Below are 21,277 nucleotides of genomic sequence, written 5' to 3'. Positions count from 1 at the left end.
ACATCAGCAAACACACAAACTGTCTGTGTGCATTCTGCCTCACGGTGTGTTGGTAACTAAAGGTCCAGCTGCTGTATTTCACAGGGAGAGAAAAGAGTGCGCGATAACTTCACTCAGAGATGTAGAAACATGTAGGAAGACAGAAAGGAGAGACTTTATATATAAAGATAAGAACTTCTCAGTGACGCTTGATTAATGGCAAATTTAAGGCTTACGTGTGATGTCATAATTTTAATAACATGATGGATTTATATATGATGTGTTTTGATTAATTATGCATTTTCGTTTTGTGAAACGTTCCTGCAAAACAAACAAAGCTACACTAATGTTGTGTTACTCAAATGGTGCACGAAAATACTGTTTAGTAGTTATGTGCAAGATAAACAGGTTAGTTTGCAGTACTGATGTGAACTCACAGTGAAGCACTGTGTTGGACTGGTGCACAGTGGGTGGCTGAGGTGCTGATAGTCAGATTTAGGTTACGGCAAGTGTAGCAGAGATTAATTTGTATATAATCTGATGATGCTTAGATGAATTCGCTGAATTCTTACTTTATACCGTGTGGTGTAAAGGCAGTATAAACAGTATAGTATCCGGGTAGGGGATGGACATCAGCCATGATAGCTTGTGAAACTGCTGACATCTTGCTTAATTCAGTTGTGTAAATCCACAAAGAACAGCAGGTCAGCTGATCACGCCATGTACACAAAGAAAATCTGCTGGAGCTCACATTAGAAGTTATTGTGAGCTGTAATTCTTTTCCCTATGCTGATCTACTTCAACCGATCTTAGGGTTTTCCAACCTGCTGAAGTAAAGGGTTCAGTAAAGGGAATTTTAACACATAACAGATTCATTAGAATTAGAATTTAAATTTGAATAATTCTTGGTTTTTCATGTAGCAATATTATTTTACTAACATATTAATGTAGCACAAGGCTCAGTTAACTTTGTACAGAAATAGCTCGTATAATTGTCCTTCAAGAAGATACTTTTTACTTTCTTTCTTTGAGTGCATTTCAGAGCCTGTACTTTTTCACTTTTAATGGAATAAAAAAACATCAACGTTTACTGGAGTATTTTTTAACCCAGGTATCTGTACTCCTTAAGCAAAGAAAGTCTGTACTTTTGCCACCTCTGCCCCCTTATAACACTTGTCTCTGGTGGCCAATTCTTTCTCCTTTTCTTCCCCTCAAAGGAAAGTAGAGGTCAGGGTTCACCTTCACAACAATCCCCTGGATGTTATTGAGTACTGACACAACCTTGAACTCTAGCAGAAGGACATAGTAGCTCATCAGCATGCCAACCTGTTAGTTTATTTTGTTAATATTAGTTTATTAGCACTGGAACAAAATGCCTCTCACCTATGTGCCTGTTTTCTAGTTCAAAGCAAAGCATTGCTCATGGGTGCACTGACTTTTGTTTAACCTGTACTGGCTTTATTAGCAAATACTTTGACCCTTCACACACCCAGGCAGACACAGCTGAATGTCATAGTCACTGTTGTGTAAGGCTGCTGACGCATGGAGGAGGATAAAGTTCATTCTAACCTAAAGTGGGACATTCAGTAGTTCAAATGTGTTCCAACCAGGACTAGTAAATGTTTCTTCATGCTGGGCTTTTCTTTAACTCTGAAGTACTTATTTTCTGTAGAGGCAAAGACATTTCAAGCCAAAGGGGAATCAGCTAAGCTTTTCTGTGCACAAGTCATTTACCAATAATAATAACACATTTGTAAGGTGTAATAAAGTTAAACTTTTATTGCAAACCAAACATGGTCACGTAAATCTTAAACAATTTTTACAATTTACAGTACATTTAACATTGTTACATACTGTATACATATTTAAGCATACCTTTAGTCATTTTTTGTTGTTGAATATACATTAAAACTAGTACACAGAACTCCAAATATACAAACAAACTTAAATACCGTCAAACTGCATTACAGCAATATTAAAATGGAATGTTCAGTTAAAGTGTCAGCCCGTCCGCGGGCTGCCGTTAACATTACTGCGTGGCAGGTGGAAGACTGGAGGAATGAGGGGGAACTCGGTCGGCGAGCAGCTCTCCCCAAAACATTGCACAACACATCCCTCTTGTCGCCACCTAGCAGCAGCAGTGCGCTCTCTTTCCATCTATCAGCATTGTTGTTTTATGTGCAAAAGAAGACGTGAAACATCATTCGAGTTCTAACATGTCACATGTTAAAGACAGAAGAATTGGATTAACTTAGTGCTACATCTTTCCTCGATAGTGACTTCAACAAAACCAAAAAAAAAAATCAGGTGCAGAGCAGATAAAACTCTGATGTTAGTGTCGACACAGTCAAACTCAAATGATGTAAGTTCTGATGGAGAGAAAAAAATATAAAGGCACCTTGTAGAAAAATTAAATTACCCCATCTGTCTCTCTGTAACATTCGGTTTTTAAATAACTCCCTTTTCAAAACACACGGAAAGTACATGAAAAGAAACTAAAGCACCAAAATGAATGTCATCTCCAAGCTACTCATTCGCGCTCAAAAGGTAAGGTCCTCACAGGTGGTAGCAGAAATCTCAAGAGGGAAGGTTCTTTCGCTACAGAGATGAAAATGGAAATCTTCTCTGGGCCTGGTCCGGCCTTCCTCTCTTTGAAAAAGGTGGGAACTTGGACGTGTGCTTGTATCTCGTGGCGTCGGGATCAAGGGGAGCTTTTAAGCTGCCTGTGTGCAAACGACCTCCACTATCAGGAAATAGATGAACAACTGAAGGCTGAAAGGGGACTGCAGGTAGTGAAAGTAAAAGCTTGAGGATCAGAACTCCAACTGGGCATCCTCTTGTGGCAAGCATTCAAGAGTTGCAGAGGATGTGGCAAAGTACACATGTTTAAAGTCTTTGTAGATGCAGAGTTGTCGCGGGGTTAGGTTTCGGAGATGTCCATCATTCTGATGGTAAACATTGAGTGGGGTCACGATGCAAGTCCACGGGCATGCCTCGTTTCATGCCCAATAAGTCTAAACTAGTGTCTATGATAAGTGCCTGTGTTTAAATCCTATAGGTAGGAGTCCATAGATGGGGCATAAGAGAAGCCCACAAAGGCCTCGGCCGCCTCTTTAATGCTGGCTGTGACGAGTGCACTGTCTGGGGAGCAACCGATGGAGCTGGGTACCGGCTCGTCTGTGAACTCCGGATCAAAGTGCCGTAGGTCATTGGGCCCCGTCTGCATGAGAGAGGAAGGAGCAGGGAGACAAGCAGGAATTAGCCAACCTTTAAAATACCTTACCATAGTTGGAAATTTATTAAGTGACGATGTTTCATGCTCTTTAGTTACGTTGTGTAAATACTAAGAGCGGGTACAGTGAAAATTCATAAAGCTGACTTTCTCAGGGCTTAACAGAGTATTAAAAAAGGGGAGCATACCACATTGGGGTTGAAGGGAGGGGTGATCTTCTTTGCATTGAGGTCATCCCAGTTGATGGGGGTGAAGAATATGTGGTTCTTAATTTCAATCTGGAAAAGAAATGACAAAACAATTAAATGATGCTCGTCACCACGTGTGGTGTGTAAACAATCAAATGAGATGGAGACTTACGAAGTCGTCGGAGCAGCCCAGTCTCTTTGTCCGGTCTTTTTGCAGCAGGCCTTCCAGCAGGTGTCTAGCCGAGTTGGAAATGTTGGGTTTCAGCTGCAGTGGCTTGTTCAGGATGTTGTCGTACATCTCTGCTGTGTTGCGGCTGTAGAACGGAGGCTGGTGGCAGAATAAAAGAGGAAATTAGCATAAATGCCTGTAATATTTTCAGTGTTCCAAATAAGACAACAGTAAATATCTAATTTTATTCCAATTTAAAGTAATGTAATATGATTAGAAGTACTCACCAGGCCATACAGCATCTCATAGAGAACAGCTCCTAAACACCACCAGTCTACTGTCCTGTCATACGGCTGCTTGTGCAACACCTCAGGAGCCAAATACTGCAGAGGGAGGAAAAAAAACAAAAGATGATAAGAAATGGTAAGTTAAAACGGTCAGCTATTACAGACAACTGTGAGAAAACCTTAACAGCAGAGCCACACTGAACAGCTTCTCCTTACCTCTGGAGTACCGCAGAAAGTTGATGTTGTCCCATTGGGTTCAATGTTCTCTTTGCAGAGTCCAAAATCTGTGAGAATGATGTGTCCTTGGGAGTCCAGCAGGATGTTTTCTGGTTTCAGGTCTCTGTAGACAATGTTTAGTGAGTGCAGGTATCCCAGTGCGCTGGCGATCTCTGCTGCATAGAACCTGGCTCTGGGCTCGAGGAAGCAGCGCTCTCTCTGCAGGTGGTAGAACAACTGGAACATAGAGGGAAACAGAAAAAAGTGTCTTTGAAACAAGTGCAGAGAGCAGTTTTGTTCCTGATAACTAAACTTGATTACACTGTTAGAATTATATATATAAGTAGGGGTAGGAAATTAATGGATGAAAAAAGACAGAGACAGAAAGGAAACCGGATGGGAGGAAATTAAGAGGCAGGATGGCGACAGCTTAAAAAGTTTGACAAGAGAAGACAGATGAATTGAGGACCAAAGGTGGAGTGAGAGACCGGCAGGATGGAGGGAAAAAGAGAGAAAGGAGAAAAAGAGAGTAAATGCATCCTGCTTCCTGATGAGGCCCATATTTAATCAGCACTGTCTTTGCTCGTCCAACAATCACAGGAAATTAGCTCGATTAGAGGCACACCAAGTCTGAATGGCGCTGCTATTTTTGGCCCACAGTTTTTTCTGCTGTCCCAACCCCCCCCCCCTCCTCGATGATTTCCTGAGAGGTGTTTCCTTTAGTTTAAAAGAAAAAAAAAACAGAGAGCAGCAGCTTCTATTCTTCTTCTCATGACAGGATATCCCCTCTGTCTGTCTCTGCTCTGTCTCATCTTTGTTTCTGATCTGGAAAGGCATTACTATTCCTTTAAACTCCTCCTCAGTTTACAGGTCACGTCTGGTGCCTCTGTTCCCTTTCGTTTCTTCCTCTATCTCAAAGTTATCCTCTAATTTATTCGACCTTAATTCCAGCATTAAATAGATCAGACTGTCCATCTTTCTACGTGTCAGCAGTTGAGCTAGTAACTCACTTCTCCGCCATTGATGTAGTCCAAGATGAAGTACAGTTTGTCCGCTGTTTGGAAAGAATAGTGCAGGCCCACCAAGAACGGGTGCTTGACATTCTTCAACAGCACATTCCTCTCTGACATAATGTGTTTTTCCTGATTGAAACAAAGAGAGGTGGTTAGGGGGGATGACATGAACACACCTTGCGTGGTATGCTTGCAATTTGTGTGTACGAGTTCAAATTCAAAAACATGTCTGCAAGCACACATACCTCCTTCTTCTTGAGAATGGCCTTCTTCTGTAAGACTTTCACAGCGTAGAAGTTGTCATCCGTGCGATGGCGTGCAAGCAAAACCTTTCCGAAGCTACCCTTGCCGATAACCTTGAGGAAGTGGAAGTCGCTGGGCTTGGCCGAAGGATTGGATGATGGGCCGAGGTTGATCTGTTGGGATGGACTGGGCTGTGAGGGAAGGACAGAGATGATTAAAAAAAGTTGGAGCCATAACATGTATGATAAGCATGAAAACAGAGGATATGCCCGTATATTGCACAATTCATTTTACTTACAGGAGGAGAGGGGTTTGTGTTCATGAGCTCAGGATCCTGAGGAGGACTCAAGTTCAGGATGGACTGAACCTCGGAACTGAAAAACAACAACAACCACACCGAGTTCAAACTTAGTTCATCTCCACACAAATGACCAAAGATTTGCACTAATATGAAAAGACTAACATCATTCCACACATCAAATATTTCTTCAGTGCAGTATAACTAGAATGTTTGGTTGGGTTTCCCAATGTTTCAATCTCCACTCTGAGCGCAGAACAATAATATGAGTCAGATGTGAGTTGATACTCACTGCTTGCAGGCGTAGGAGTTTGTGGCTAGCCTCTGAATGAAGTCGTTCAGACCCATCCTCCTTTGTTTCATAAAAGCTGCAAAACAATGGAAAAAAGAAGACGGATGGAAAGATTATTTACACTGGACTAAAAAGGAAAAAAGCAACATAGAGATTCCACTAATCATCATCATAAATTAAAATCTTGTTGTTATCCATACCCGTGACTAATGCCACTAGCCCTCTAGACTTCGAGTAAGTCAGCACAGGCTCTTGCGTTTCTGTTATGATCGTCATGATGAGTTAAAAAGCAGCTCCGCGATTCCAGACTGCCAAAAACCAAACTCCATCTAGCCCTGGCACTCGCTTTACATAGGGCTACGAAGAGGGAGGAGCTGTCTCTCTCCACCCCATACGCCACAACACTCCATACCCCCTACTCCACCTCCCGGGTGGGCGTGATCCTTGGTAAACATTTAGCTTTGGTAAGTGAACCAAGAGAAGGCGATCGATCCCGTTTTTCGACAAATCAGCGGTCATTGCGCTCCCAACGCGTCATGGCCGCACATCAGCCGTGCTTGCGTCAAAAACATGGACAAAAGGCAGAAAAAAAGATGTGATTACTACTGTACTCACTGTAAAGTTGGAATGGTATTTGCACATAAGTTTGTGCAATACCATTCCAACTTTAACACCCCCGAGAGTAAGGCGAGAGTCAGGCAGTCTGAACCGACCACGAAATAAACACATTTTCAATCTACACACACAAAAACTGCAAACACAAACCCTATGGGCAAATGAAATCCAGATGTATCCAGTAAACAGCCTAACATATGGTGCCACTTAGTGTTTCAGGCATACAGGATGGACTTTGTCTTACAAATGAGTGCACACTAAAACAGAACTGATCGAGACATTCGTGACTGTTCCACAAGTCCCTGTTTATTTCTGTCATTCCTGCACCGTGTGTATTCGCGCTGAGTGTACAGTAAGGTTCAGTACAAATAATTTGATAGCCTCGTCACGAGGACTATCAAGTTCAATTTTTGGCTGTTCCTCTTTTAAAACCGTCGGGAGTGACGCAGGCTGTCCCGGCACACAAAGGACAAGAGGGAGAGCCTGAGCCGAGGGAGGCCAGATGCCAAGAAAAGCCACTGGTAGTGGAAAAGTACAGAGTGAAACTCCTGTACACAGTCAGTCCAAAGTAAAACAAAGACGAAACAGTGTGTTTTTAACTTACCAGTAAGAAAAAAGCAAAGTATTAGAATATGAGGGTTGAAAAAATGTGTGTAACAATGCAGAAAATGATTAGTTTTCTGCGCTGGCACACTTGAAGAGCAGACGGGCTCAGTTATACACGGTTATGTAAGGCACCTGGTTCAAGTTCTATCTACACCCCTCCGTGGAATGTGCGTAAGATGATATCTCATGTGAAGGCCAAAAGCACTTAATCGAGACGCCGATCACTGTGCGTGAGGAGAACGGAGACAAACGCACTCTAAGTACCAAAGTGGCGCCGCACAATTTTTGAAACACAAGAAAAATGCATTTTTAAAAGATCTCAATTCCGTAGTTAATATCAAAAGAAAAAAACTGCACTGCAATAAGATTCCACAGAAAACAAACCTTTCAGCTCGGAAGTTTTCATTTTGTCTACCTGCAGCATCACCGGAGCTCAACAAGTTGCAAGAGAGACTTACCAAGCTCTCACCTGCGCTTTTAAAGAGACTCTCTATCAGCAAGACAATTAAATAGATATGAGCATCATAAATCCAGGTCATGGGATTATGGGATGAATGGGAGCCCCCCCCCCCCCCCACCCCACCCCACATACACCAAGTATGTGTGCCTGTGTTTTCTTCGCAGGACACACTGACACACACAGACATGCACAAACTGTGTTAGAAGCGCTTGCTTTGCATTAGTTAACTATTAAAATACGCATACCTGCGCCGCTCTGCTGCGCCGTAAGTGTATAAAAAAACCCCCACTGCGGATTTGTAGTTTCCTACAAGTGTACGATCCAAATACAACAGCGATTTTTTTTCTTTCTTTCTTTGTAAAACGATTGCCGGTGTTTTCAAAAGTATACTGAGCGTACTTACACGTCAGAGATGTCGTTTTGTCTTTCATGTGGATGCTTCTATATCCCAATCACTACTAGAACAAAGGTTTGGCTCCTCGGCAGGGAGGTAATCGAACTACACCGCATTCCTTTTCTTGAAGACCTTCATCCAGCATTTTTTTTCTTCTTTCTTTAAAAGGGCGGATACGTCCCGCCTCTATTTCCTTCCACTCTCCAAGTTTTGTGTTTCGTTGCATGGTTGCATGACTTTTCTCGAGGGCGGGGGTTTTGCTGCCTTCAAATGCTCCCCTTGAGTTTGCTCGAGTTGTAAGTTAAGCGTTTAAACTTTGAACTTTAATTTAAAAATACCCCGTGATCCTGATGATAAGTGGAAAAGGATGAATGGATGAATAAAAGTGTCCACACAAAAATGCACATGTTTATTTCCACCCTACATTGATATGGATTTAAGGGTAAGGCTAATATTAAGTATGAGCTAATAATCCTCATCATCCATCTGTATTGTATACTTGGGATTGTACTTCCCTGTGACAGCATTACGAAGCTGGGTTATAGTTAAAGGCTAAGTGTAGAAGAAGAATAACATTTCCCCCTTTAAAAAAAAGTTCATTTTCACATCCAGTGTTTTTCCACCAGCCACCCGAGGTTCACACGCTGCGCTCAGAATTAAAAAAGATGCAGAAATTCACAGAGTTGGCAAGTTGGCCGTTGCCAGTGTTTGGGCCTTTAATTAACCTGTCTATTGATGAAATGCTTTCTCATTATCCTGAGTACTTTTATCTACCTGATATGTTCTTACGGTAGTGTCTTTCATGAATTTTCCCATATTTCTTTTTCTTTGGGAGTCTTTGGGAGTGAGTGAGATAAGGCATCTCAGTGATAAGTGAAAGGAAGCAGGGGAGGTGAGGATACAAATGACAAGGCAGTGATCATTTATTGCAGTTCTGCACGAACTCTGACGTAAACTGCGCCTTTTTCAAAAAAAAAGTTGTGCAATGCAGTTTATGTTGTTTTTATCTTAATTTTTTGTGGGTATTTATTAACAGTGCCTTGGCACACCTGTGTCAGGAGCAACAGGAGCAATGCCGAGTTCTTATCGATTAATGAGCTAAACCTTGGAGCCTGAATATGTCTGCTTTTCATGAAATTATTTAGCCTTGGTCTATTCTGAGAAGCCGTTTTCTCTTTTTTGATCAGCTGCAAGCATCAACATTTATATAGTCGGTTAAAAACAGATTACATAAAAGTTATAAATTCCTTTGCATGTTATGACATGACAACTCTGTACTTGTTGGAGAAACACTTGTTGGCAAGCGCAGCTGTAAGATGTTTCTTGTGGTTGCACACCAGGTTTGCACACGTTACTAGGGGGGATTTTGGACCACTCCTCTTTACAGAAACTCTATAAAACCTTTCAGTTTCAATTGTCATGTTGGAAAATCCACCTTCAGTGTTCTCTCTAAGGGAAGGAGGTTCTCTGCCAAGATTTGATGGTGCATGGACCCTCAGTGCCAAGAAGTCGTCCTGTACCCTTAGCAGAAAAACAGCCCAAAGCATAATGTCTCCACCTCCATGCTTGACTGTGGAGATGTTCTGTGGAGATGTTCTTTGGGACATGCTCAGCATTTCTGACATAGCAGGTCGAGTTGAAGCCAAAGAGCTCCATTTTGGTTTCATCTGACCACACTTTCTTCCTTGCCTCTCTGAATCATTTAGACGTTCAGTGGCAAACTTAAGGGTCTGTACATATGCTTCTATTACATCGTAGCGTGTTACCACTCGTGTCCTTGGTGACTGTTGTCCCATCTGCCTTCAGATCATTAACAAGCTCCTCCCGTGTAGCTTGCAAAGCAGTTTATAACTTTTATGTAATGTGTTTTTTATATCTGGATTTTTAGTTGACGTTCTTTCTCTCTCCATTAAAATGAAACTTCCATAAAAATTAAAGACTGTTCACGTCTTTGTATGTGAGCAAACTCAAATTCAGCAGGGGATCAAATAATTATTTCCCCCAGAGTCTGATTGATATGTTGGCTATTAGGAATCTGCACACTGTAGTTTTGCTCACGGGCACTTATAAAACTACCCTGCCAGTCTTGGTGTTCTGAATCGAACTTTCTAGTCTCACACTCAAAGATGAGAATTGTGCAGAGTCAGGTTGTTTCCATGGGTGACTCTGCAGTTTTTTAAATACAGCCTCAACTTTTTACTGCTGTCTCTTCTTCTCCCTTAAGTCAGGGCAAAATCTATTATTAATCTGCCCACCACAGCCACCTGATTCACATACTCACACATACACATAACGCTGAGCTGGAGGGCAAAACAAACCTGCAGGGAGTCTGAAAGGACATGCAAGCACCCACAAGCCTGAAGAGAGACCCACAGAGCACACTTTCTAAAAAAGGGAGAAAGGGCACAAGAGTACTTGGAAGCACATCCTAAATTTGCTCCACATGCCCGTCCTCACTGCACCACCAAGAACTGAGTGAAAGATATTTATTACTGAGGCAGTGCAAGGTGCTGTGTGGTAGTGACATCCTTCAATGGGCATTTAATCTACGATTCTGCGTGACACTTCAGCAACACTCCGCGTGGGATTAAAACTGACATCTTTTATCAACATTCAGAAAATTCAGAAATGCCACACAAGTTGAAGCATCTAATATTTCTTCCTTCAAAAAATAGCAAGATGACAGGAAAATGACATACCAAGAGAGAGCTACTGTAGTGCTGAACTTGAAAAATTAGTCTTTAGCAGAATGACTTGCATTTTGTCCTCAGAGGAATGGCTGAAAATATAGCCATTTCTGCACTGAGGGAGAAGATTTAAAAAGATGACGATGAAGACGAAGAAGAAGACGCTGCCTTACCTTCGTCAGGGTGTAAGCATTGATCTTCACTCTGCACTTGTTTGGTCATAGCCAAGAGTCAAATGAAATGAGAGCAAAGTGTTGAGCGAAGATCAGAAGAGAGGAAGAAATTGGAGCGAGGGAGCGGCTGTAACAAAGGTTCTCTCAGTGTTTTTCCTATCTGGCCTGCTTTCGCCTCAGGATTCGCAGGCTGCTCCAAGCTCAGGCCTGAACAAGAGGAGGCTCCCACAATACTCACGCTGTGTGTTTGCTGCCTATGTGTGTGAGACACTAGTATGTTATGTAACCCGTGAGTGGCACTGCCATCAATGCCAAAGAAATAACTGACTCACACAGAGACCCTGTGAGCCATGAAAGGACAGGATGGGGTTGACTTGGTGCAGGATATTAGAGTTGTAGTATACATGGAAACACAATCCTGCTGCCTCATCCCACCCACCTTTAGCATAGCCACACATACACAAAGACCGGCATATGCCCATTTTCATCCTGTTTCCGGCATCTGGCATCCGTTTATTAAATACGCTCATCTCTTTCAGCCTCTCATCCGTCCATGTCCTAATGTCCACTCTTTGTGTGTCGAGGATGGTGAGGGTGCTTGTGAGTAAAGCTGATCTGGTGATGAATGTGAATGAGCCTTGGCGATGAGGAACCAAATGACACTGTTATATAAAGTCCTCGGCTGTTCACAGAGGACAGCTAGGCTTTTATTTTGGACATGGAGGACTGTCAGATGGCCCGCTTGACTATCAATATCGATACCGCATCCTTTGCTTCCCGGTTTGATCTTTGCTTTGATGGACATGTCCACTGGGTCACCTGTGGCATTTGAGGCGTATATGTTTGGCCCTGAAGTTTCCTAATCACTTCCTTGAAGTAAAATGGCAAGTCACTCAATCACCAAAAATTCCCATTTCCTTGAAATGTTTATGTAACTCCAGGAAGACACTCATGATAGTGTCAGAGATGGCATAGCGTTTTACTAGAAAACTGTTACATCACTGTTACATTTTTATTTTTATCTGTGATTAGTAGCTTAGCTGAGAAAAGTGGAGCAAGCTAATCTCGACCTATATATATTTCTATTAAAGGTCTTATTATTAATTTTTAAGGTGTAATACAAATTAATGTGTTCAGACTTTCTTCTCAGTCCTGTGATATCACTTTGGATTTGCAGTGTTATTATGGAATTGTATATTATATTACGAATTATATGCATATATTTGTGTTGTATTTGCAAATATGTGCGTGCTGTGTGTAGGCGTGAGCAGCATGTTTGTGTGTTAAGCGCTGAAAGGCAGGTTGACACAGGTAAATGATGCGTCATACACGCAGGGAAAAAAAGAGTAAATAATAGCTTTAAAACAGACCTTTTGATAATATTGTACATCAGAACAAAAGGAAAATTTGAGAACACGCACCCCCGCATGCACACACTCAAATCCAGGCTTAGCAATTAACATGTTATATAAACCTGCTGCCACAGGGAAAAGCACCATAAGTCAATGTGTACATGCTGATTTATAGCACTAGCATATTTGTGTTTCCAGTAAGGGTTTCTTTTGCAAGTAGTGTTGGTTACATAAGACTGCCCTTATTGAGAGGAGTAAAAAAATAACACAGGCATGGTTTCCTCCGTAAAAATTAGCCAGTCAGATCCCTGCTCCCTATAATTATTATTATTACTGGATCAATCCCTCAGTCTTTGTCTCTCTGCACCGCTTCATGTGTCACATACATCGGTGCATCACTGTAAACGACTCATATGTGACGGTCCTCAACTTCTAAGTACTCCAAAAGCCACTAATTGCTCAATGTGGATCGACAGGATGTAGCAGCATGACAGCGGAGGCCACAGGAACAGCTTGTCACCATCTCCGCTAATTGCTTGGATTTCTATCCATCCGCTGAAAACTCCCATTATTAACAGGCACACTACTGCCAGCCAAAAAAAAACAACAAAAAACCAGAATACGGTTCTTGTCACATTTCTTACCTGCAGATCTGCAGCACAGTTGCTGCAGTAGTACAGAATGCAAGTTTACTTCAGGACTGTGCTTAAGCTCAAACAGGCACTTAAACTTCAGATTTAAAATGTTTTGCCGACTATGAAATACCTTTCTCTTGTAAAGGAAAATATATTTTTTTAGCTATAAAAGCACTGAATTTTACGAGGTTTTGTACAGGCCTTGATAAGCAACTATCACACCGCTGTTATCGATTGCAAATTTATCATATTAATTGTTAACTGATCATTTGAAAACCCTTTTTTAAACTATGTGAGCATAACTCTAGTTAAGTGTCTGGTTCATCAGCCTCCACACATTTGAGAACACTTTCAAAATGGCTAGTCATTTTTCTAAAACTCCAAAGTTGTTGGTTACTCCAATGCAAAGCAACCTAAAATCTCAATACGAGAGTGTGTACTACTCCCTTCACAGAGCAGCCCAACTGCCTCAAACCACAGCAGAAAGATAAGCTGCATCAATGAGCAATTGGACAAGAAGAAACAGACCTCTAACAGGTCCTCAGATGACAAAAGTCAGATTTGTGTAGGGAGTAGTACACGCCATTGTACTGCACCTTTAATTCTTAGAACAAAAATATTTGTTCTAAATATTTTGGGCACTACAAATGCTTATGAATGAGAACATTTCTGTATAGATAAAGTTTATATGATAAGCTTTTTGCAAATGACGCACTTTGATTGTCGTCTAATCACTGGAAGGTCACTGGTTCAAATCTTAGCTGCTCCAACAAGTCAAAGTCAAGCAAGGATACAGCCCAAAGAAACAGAGCCTTGAGCTGACCCTGATGCATTCATCAGTGTGTTTTTGTGAATGTTAGACGAGACATACAAAAAAGTACGTATAGAATTGTTAAAATGAGCTCAACCTTAGCCATTAAAAGCTTATTTCTGCAGTAATAATAAACAACAATATAGTAACAGTCATATAACACTGGTATTTAAATGCAATATGGTTCTTCTTGTGGTTCTTTATAGCACTAAGTGACATTTACGTATTACTTAAAATTTCACTTTCTACACAGTTAATGATAGTACAAGCAAATAATTTAATTGGAAACAGATAGCTCCTAAAGATTCTGTACAATTCCAGTGCAAAGCAGGAAATGCTAAATGTTGCCTTTCATCTGATATTTATTACTTAGAATTAATAAACTGAATTTGCAAAGAGGGAGGAAAGTGGTTCGTGGGAACGCACACACAGAGACACACACGGACATACTCGGTGGAGCCTATGCTTTGGCTATTGTGTTAATTGACAGCCACTGAAAGAAGATAGGCAGTGTGTGCCAAAACATGTCACGCATACAGCCTATGCACTTTGTACTGGAGCTTGATTTGTGGCACAACTGTGAAGCATGATGGAAAATTAAAGTACAGTCACTTACTGTCATTTTGGCCATAAACCAAGGTAGACTTTCACCCAACTGTACACATGTAAGCAACAAGCGCCCGAGAGGTTGTAAACAGAAAAGGTCACTGCATTGTGTGCATAATGATCGGTCCTGAGGATTGCCTCTGTAACTACTGCTTTGCAAGTTTCCACAAAACAAATAAGTAATCTTGGTTTCTGAACAACAGTTATTATCCCAGGAGTTTAGAGGGTGGATCAGAGGGCAAAGTGGTGAGGTAAGGTGAAGTCACAACCTCATTAGGTTTGGACTAAGACGCAACAACAAACAAGTAGAGCAAAATGAAGATTACTTTGGACTTACAGAAAAAAATAAACGTCACTGGCGACAATAAAGAGAAATGAGCTGGGACTGCTGGAGTGGGATGGTGGAAAGAAACAACAGAGGAATACGAGTTTGTGATGTGGAGTCACAGTAGGAAAGCAGAGGGAAAGAAGGAGGAGGCAGGAAATGGAAGAATACAAAACAACAGGCTTAGTTGCTGGTTACTTACTGCTGTCACCAGGGCAACAGTAGCTGTCTGGGTCTGACTCATTGTGGTAGTACAGGTCCATAGCCTGGGGGGAAAATATGGCACCACTTAGAAAAAGCAAGTCAAATACTCAAGAGAAACAAATATAAAAGTAAGATTGTTCTTGTTATTTTAGTTGGTGTTTTAAAATCCATTTTATGGCATACATCTAAATACACTAAAGAAACAGCTATATACTGTAAAATAATATCTATGTACAGTAGAATAACACCCAAGTACAACAAAATAACATCTATCTACAGTGAAATAATCCATATCAAGACAAATTCGATTCATTGCTAGTTGATTAAAAGGTCAAAATCCATTCCTTCCCTTTAGTCGATGCTTTTTTGCTTGATTTGCTAGAATAAAATATAAAGGGGGGAAAATGCAATAAAATAAAGCTAAGCTGTTTTGAAATCATCAGTCTAAGTTGATATTCTTAACTATATAAATGATGACTATATGAGGTGTGACCTTTTTGACTGCTGGCATTTTAAAGCACGCTGGTTTTCTCCCACACTGATTTAGGCCTTCATTCCAGCTAGCTCCCCTCGACATGTCTTATTAAGGCTGGATTCCCAGTGTGAGACTTCACTGATTCTCTTGGTTTCCTGTTCTAAAAAGTGGTTGGATCGCTTGCTTTAAACGACAGTATAACAGCATCATTGTTCTTCAGTCAGACAGAATGCCAAAATGAAACTCATCTCGTTCAGTTGGGCCAAAGACATTTACAGGATACAAGAGTTGCTGCAGGAAGACTGCAGGGAGAAAAAAGTGCCTCTGAAGCTGATATACTATGCTACATATTGATACATAGAATTTAATTGTTAATGATACTTTGGTGTCTAAATAGCATTTTATTGTTGAGGTAAGATGAGCTAGTCAACTTACAAACTGGAGCTTACATTTGCTTCTAAAAGAGCAATGCACACAGGAAGGGGCTGGGATGACTAGGCAAAAGTAATCACTGTGGATGGGTACACAGTTCTCATACTCTCAAAGGGTACCAATGGGAGTAAAGTATCCACTAACTGACCTACGACTAGGTGTGAAGCAAAATGCAGGGTTTATATAATGGATTATGCATTATATAGCTACGGGGCTTAGTTAATAAATGTCTAATATGCTTTCCAACCTATAATTTATCAATCACATGTATCCTTTGCTTCCATTGAAAGCCACTTTAATTTTTGACTCAAAGCTGAGTTGTATTTACCTCAATATCTGACCATTTCTTCTTCTAAATGATTATTTAACCTGTTCAATTACCCAGGTCTTTCAGTTTCATTGAGTTTTGATGGTCTTTGGTCATCACACCACTTCTAGTCTCTTCCTGTGTGCATGGCTCTTTATAAGTAAGCTTTCATAGAATTTTCTCTATTATTTATTTGGATTTCTGTGAATCTGTTGCTTAAAACAAAAATAGCTAACAACTTGAATGTGGAAATGACTCTTTAATAAATTTGCTTAAAACTCATCTATATTCCAAACATGAAAAATGGGCCCTGACTAGACCAGGCAACAGACTAGAAAGACTAGATTGATAACTATAAAAGGAAAAATGTATTTTTAATGCAAAACCTTTATCTGGGAAGCATAAATAAATGTAATGGAGTCAACATATCCGCATCTGAAGTTGGATGTCTTTTACTTTGTCAAAACATTTCTCTGCATGTGACAGGCAGAAATGACTCACACATACGAGTGTAAACACACAAGTCCCAATAGTAGCTTCTTAAGCTTGTCCCACTTTTTCTTTTTCCACATACAACATAACCGGCAGCTGTCACAGGACCGGCAGCATTTGCATCTCAGGGCATTCCCATCAAAGTGCACTGCCTTGTCAGATATTAGTTTTCAATGATGTTGCCGTCTGTCATCAACTTTTCAAAGTGGCTCCTGGTAAACACAATCTTAGCCTACTTTGTTGTTCCACATTGCAGCACGGAAAACTTAGTAGTCTCCCATGAGTGTTTTTTCAAGATCGAAACAAGCCGAGGGATAAGGATGTGTGTGCGTGTGCCTGTGTGTCTGCACAAAAGTTATTCCAATCCCATCAGTTTGTTCACTCATTCAGAGGCAAAGCTTTGAGCAGTTTGCCTGTCACATCAGTCATTTAACCTCTAAGTCTTTATATAGCTGACAGTTGCTGCATCTTTCCATCGTTCCTCTCAGACACGAATACTGTAAACAAATATATGACTCACTGTTCATATCCCCTCATACTGTCAACATCTTTCTCTACAGTCTACAATCGCTTCACCATTCATGCTCCTTTCTCATTTCTCCTTGGATTTACACTTGCATCTGTCTTTCTGCCTTCCCCGTTAACCCCCTCCTGACTAACTTTCCTTTTCTTCAGGTTGTTTATTGATTCAGCGAAGGTCTGATGGAGATGTATCCATAGCGATGGTGAATCTGGGGTTTCTGTTCATTAATATTTCATCATATTTTCCAAAAGAAGACCAGTGTGGCTTGTTGAAGCAGAGAGAACAAGGTTGAAGAATTTATTTAATTTTATTTTTTTCTGTGTTGGGATCAAGGGGAGGTAGCGGTCTGTGTAACTTGACAGTGAATCATCGGATGAGGCACATTTAACAGCAAAAAAAGAAAAGAAGCATTTCGACTTTTACCAACAAAGGACTGAGGAACTCTGATCTGGGTTCGTTTTAGCAAAAGAAAGATATAAAAAATAGAGTTACTCACAGAACTTCATTTATACCAACAGAAAAAAAATCTTGTCATCCTTTCTTAAACTTAACAGCTTACCGCTACCATAGCTAGGTAAAACCAGTAAACTGTTAATTATTTATTAAGCTGGCAGATAAGAACTTGAGTTCCCTGAATAATTTTGGGCAGTAGGAATGTGGCATGCCCTATTATCCAAGGGGAGAGAGGCAAATATTAAACCATGTTAACTTGTTATACATTTACCTCAGTAGCAACATTTTGAAGCAGGTGAATGACACTTTCATTACATAAAGACGAAGAATGGCGAAGAGGTAATAAAAACTGGTAAGCACTTATCTGGTAAAGGTCCTTAACGCTGCTACAAAGGTGAACTCTACTCTGAATACAAAAGGGAGGCTCAGCAATGCAACTAGTGTGCCCATCAGCATTTTGCACTACAGAGAGTAGGAGTCAAATGATCCATAATAAAACTGTAGGTGCCGTGGAAAACAGATCTTCATGTAGAGAATTATCTTCTAAAATCATGTCAACATTCACGGAAAACACACTGCACCACAGAAAAAAGAAAATGAGCTGAAATTAATGTTTGGGGAGGATTTGACAGAGACCTTTAGAAATCCTGCAAAATACCACAAAGACTTCCATTGCCTACTTTATGGGAGCACTGTAGCAGTAACTACTCCTACTGCCTGGTGGTGCATTTATTTAATCAGTCTTTTCACATATAACATATAGATTTGAAATGTTTTATTTCCACATACAGGTATTATAGATATTATATAACAACGGTTTTGGTAATGATTTCTTTGGAGATTTCCTTAATTTTCCTGCTTAATACACCTGGAATTCCCATCACTCTTGGATCCACTGTTTATCTCAACAAGTTAGCATTTGATGCAATAATCTGAGTAGCTGTAGAATAAACTTGCCTGTGTACGCTGGCGTGGCTGCCAGGTGTCCTCTAGGGCGTAGCTGATGTAGGGCCCGCTGCAAATAGAACACTCCAGCATGACGGGGCTGGCCAAGAGGGGTGAGGCGTGAATCCCCCAGGATGAGCAGCCACACAGGTGGAGGTCGGGCTCTGCTTCCTTCTGCTTGCCTGTACCGTCACCATGATGGCGAGCCAGCATTTTCCACTTCCTAACCTGAAAATTTAGAGAAGTCGTGTTCTTTCATTAGCCAATAAAGTTTCAAACAGAATAATATCCAAGACTAATAGAACTTTATTGATACGCTGGTTATAGCAGTAAAAAACCTGGATAGTTTTACAGTATGACACATTTACCGGTCAAGGCAGTTTAACCAATTTACTAGTTAAATTATGCCTCAAATTATGTGTTTAAAAAAATTGTGAGTGACATTTTTAAATTTGATGGATTAAACTGTACTGGGTTTGATCCATTCATGAATCAAATAACTGAGACTCGGATTTGCTTTGCACTGGATAAACTGAGTGAGTCAGGCTCAGTCTTAGCAGTAATCTTCTCTCTTGTGACAGCTGCACAGTGACACATGCTCCAGAGGACAATTTCTCCACAAACATCCTCTTCTCAATCACTACTTAGTGAGTGGCCAGCAACACTGCCAGAACACATATCAGAAACAGAAATAATTTAAGAGCTCTGTCACACACACATATAAAAGTGAGAGGAGGTCTGGGAGAGAAATATATCACACATGTGACAGTGTAAACTAAAGTCAAGGTGCAAATATTTCTTGAGGAAGCCAAATCACACTGATATATGTGCCAGTGACCTAGAAAAGCTCTTATGTAAGGGAAATGTTGCCCTTGGCATGCAGAGTAGACATGTTCAGTGACTGGAGCCATTTCAAATGAATCTTATCAAGGCCTCTATCGGCGGTCACTGCTCTGCTCACCCAACATTACAGTTGCATAGGAGTGCATGAAGAAATACAGTGTGTGAGTGACGTTGCATGTGAGCATATTTGAGGTGAATTTTGCAACTCGGTGTAAAAAAGTTTCCTGTATGTGGATAGTTCAGGTCTTGATTTTAGCTGTTACCCAATGTTAGAAGGAGAGTTCATAATGAGCTGTTTTCTCTGGTCACATACTGTTCCAATGACATTTAGTCATAGTCACTGTCTTAAAGGAACAATTAAGCATTTTATAAAAATGTGTGTTTGCTTCTGGCTGAGGTTTACATAAGAGTGGATGGATACGATTTCCTTATCTGTTTGTTAATTCAGCTAACGCCAGCAGCCAAACAGTCTAGCTTAGCAAAACGAATTTTTTAAAAAAGGTGTGAAATATGTGAAAACAACTTTTTTCGGTAACAAAAGTTAATAAAATCTATGTATCAGAACGTCAGAAAGAGGAAAAATTATGTTTTTTATATTTGTAGAAAAATGTGAGAGAGTCACGTTAGGTGCTGTTTTGCTGTTCTGAACAGTGGCTAGCAAAACAAACAAAAAAAGACTACAAGGAGTAAGTAGCAAGAAAAACAGTTTCTCTTTAAAAAAAAAACCCCATCTGTCTCATGCACACCAGGAGGACTAACAGCTTTGTGCTTTACAGTGTGTTGTTAAGCTGTGACACAAATACTTCACTGCCAGTGTCGACTTGTTTCAGGTGACCCAGATAAATGGCTACTGAACTTCACTTCACACTGAACCTCAGTAAAATAGTAAGTATGCACACCCATGAATCAGTGTCTTCTTAAAATGAGGTTAGATTCAGGCAGAGAAATTGTACTGGAAATCTTTTAGAGTGGAGGCAAACTGTATATGATTGAATATCTTAACAAATCAAGCTAATAAGTTAGCATTCCAAGTAATGCCCCATAAATTCATGAATTATTACTGTCAGTCTGTTTATATGCAAATTAAAACCAAAAACCTTCAGGGAAAAATATGAGTTTGTGCCTCTGAGGTTGTTATTTTTGTATTTTGACATAATCAGGCTAGCATTTTCTGTCTTTGTGTTTTTGCTAGGCTAACTACTGTAGCTAAAGACATGAAGTCAATATCAGTCATCTTATATAGTCAGAGAATGTATATATTTCCCCAAATGTGACTATGCTTAGTGATTTACATAAACAGGAACATAGCTCTGTGGTTTTAATAAACTTAAATGTACCATTGTGAAACCAGTTAGAGACTTGTTGATGTATGAAAGGATGTACACATTTAACTTCATATTAGAAAGGAAATGTGATAGACCTGAGTTGTCAGTGACTGAATGTGTGTTTTTGTGCATTTCATCATATTTAATTATGTGCAGTATTACCCTCGGTATGCAAGTCTAAATCGAACGAGTGCTATTCATTCGATTGGACCGTACATGTTTATCATGCATGCTTTTTTATTGAATGGCCTCTATCTGAGCCTCCTTCTGGGGTTATGAAAATTCATGTCCGCAGGGAGTGCATATCACACGCACACATACAAATATATGTATGCCGTTTCCACATTCCCAGTCCTTTCCCTGCTCCTTTGACCTTGTTTTGTGCTGTGACCAATAAGAAAACAGTGGTTACATTATGTAAGCACTCTCCAACAACATCTGTCCTTTCACCTCATCAACTCAGGAAGTAATATTTTCCATGTTTATACCAGGAGACATCAGCTACATAGCTCTGTGAAAACTCAATCTGAGCAATTTTTAAAGCTTCCTGCTTCCTGTCAGCAAGGAGAAAGATGGCTTTGGCCAGTAATAAATTAATATAAAACTGCCTAAAGGTATGCCCTTAAGCCCCATACAGTAGACTTTGCCATGAAACTGTATGATAAAGCTCCAAGTCAAGAGGCTTTTGCACAGCAGA

The 21,277-nt window shown here is 40.5% G+C and overlaps 1 protein-coding gene across 4 annotated transcripts in view; it reads right to left on the bottom strand.

Annotated features, from left to right (window-relative positions):
- Nucleotides 1–1,733: 1,733 nt before the first annotated feature.
- Nucleotides 1,734–21,277, bottom strand: part of sgk1 (serum/glucocorticoid regulated kinase 1) — a 35,717-nt gene continuing 16,173 nt past the window's right edge. Inside the window, exons 4-14 of one of the 4 annotated variants that reach the window (XM_026194208.1) lie at nt 18,425–18,640; nt 14,784–14,847; nt 5,918–5,993; nt 5,626–5,701; nt 5,330–5,518; nt 5,082–5,213; nt 4,072–4,308; nt 3,856–3,951; nt 3,572–3,727; nt 3,400–3,489; nt 1,734–3,199 (exon numbers count right to left, since the gene is read on the bottom strand). In XM_026194208.1, coding sequence (XP_026049993.1) covers nt 3,032–3,199; nt 3,400–3,489; nt 3,572–3,727; nt 3,856–3,951; nt 4,072–4,308; nt 5,082–5,213; nt 5,330–5,518; nt 5,626–5,701; nt 5,918–5,993; nt 14,784–14,847; nt 18,425–18,640 — 1,500 coding nt within the window. In that variant the 3' untranslated portion in view covers nt 1,734–3,031. Of the gene's footprint in view, nt 3,200–3,399; nt 3,490–3,571; nt 3,728–3,855; nt 3,952–4,071; nt 4,309–5,081; nt 5,214–5,329; nt 5,519–5,625; nt 5,702–5,917; nt 5,994–6,117; nt 7,652–8,001; nt 10,785–10,852; nt 11,242–14,783; nt 14,848–18,424; nt 18,641–21,277 lie in introns of those variants that run through there. The other 3 variants (XM_026194210.1, XM_026194211.1, XM_026194209.1) reach the window with 3 other exon arrangements.

Source organism: Astatotilapia calliptera, chromosome 15 (assembly GCF_900246225.1).
Source record: "Astatotilapia calliptera chromosome 15, fAstCal1.2, whole genome shotgun sequence".
Classification (NCBI taxonomy): Eukaryota; Metazoa; Chordata; class Actinopteri; order Cichliformes; family Cichlidae; genus Astatotilapia; species Astatotilapia calliptera.
Note: the sequence above shows the minus strand (reverse complement) of the source record. Positions and strands in the feature narration are given on the sequence as shown.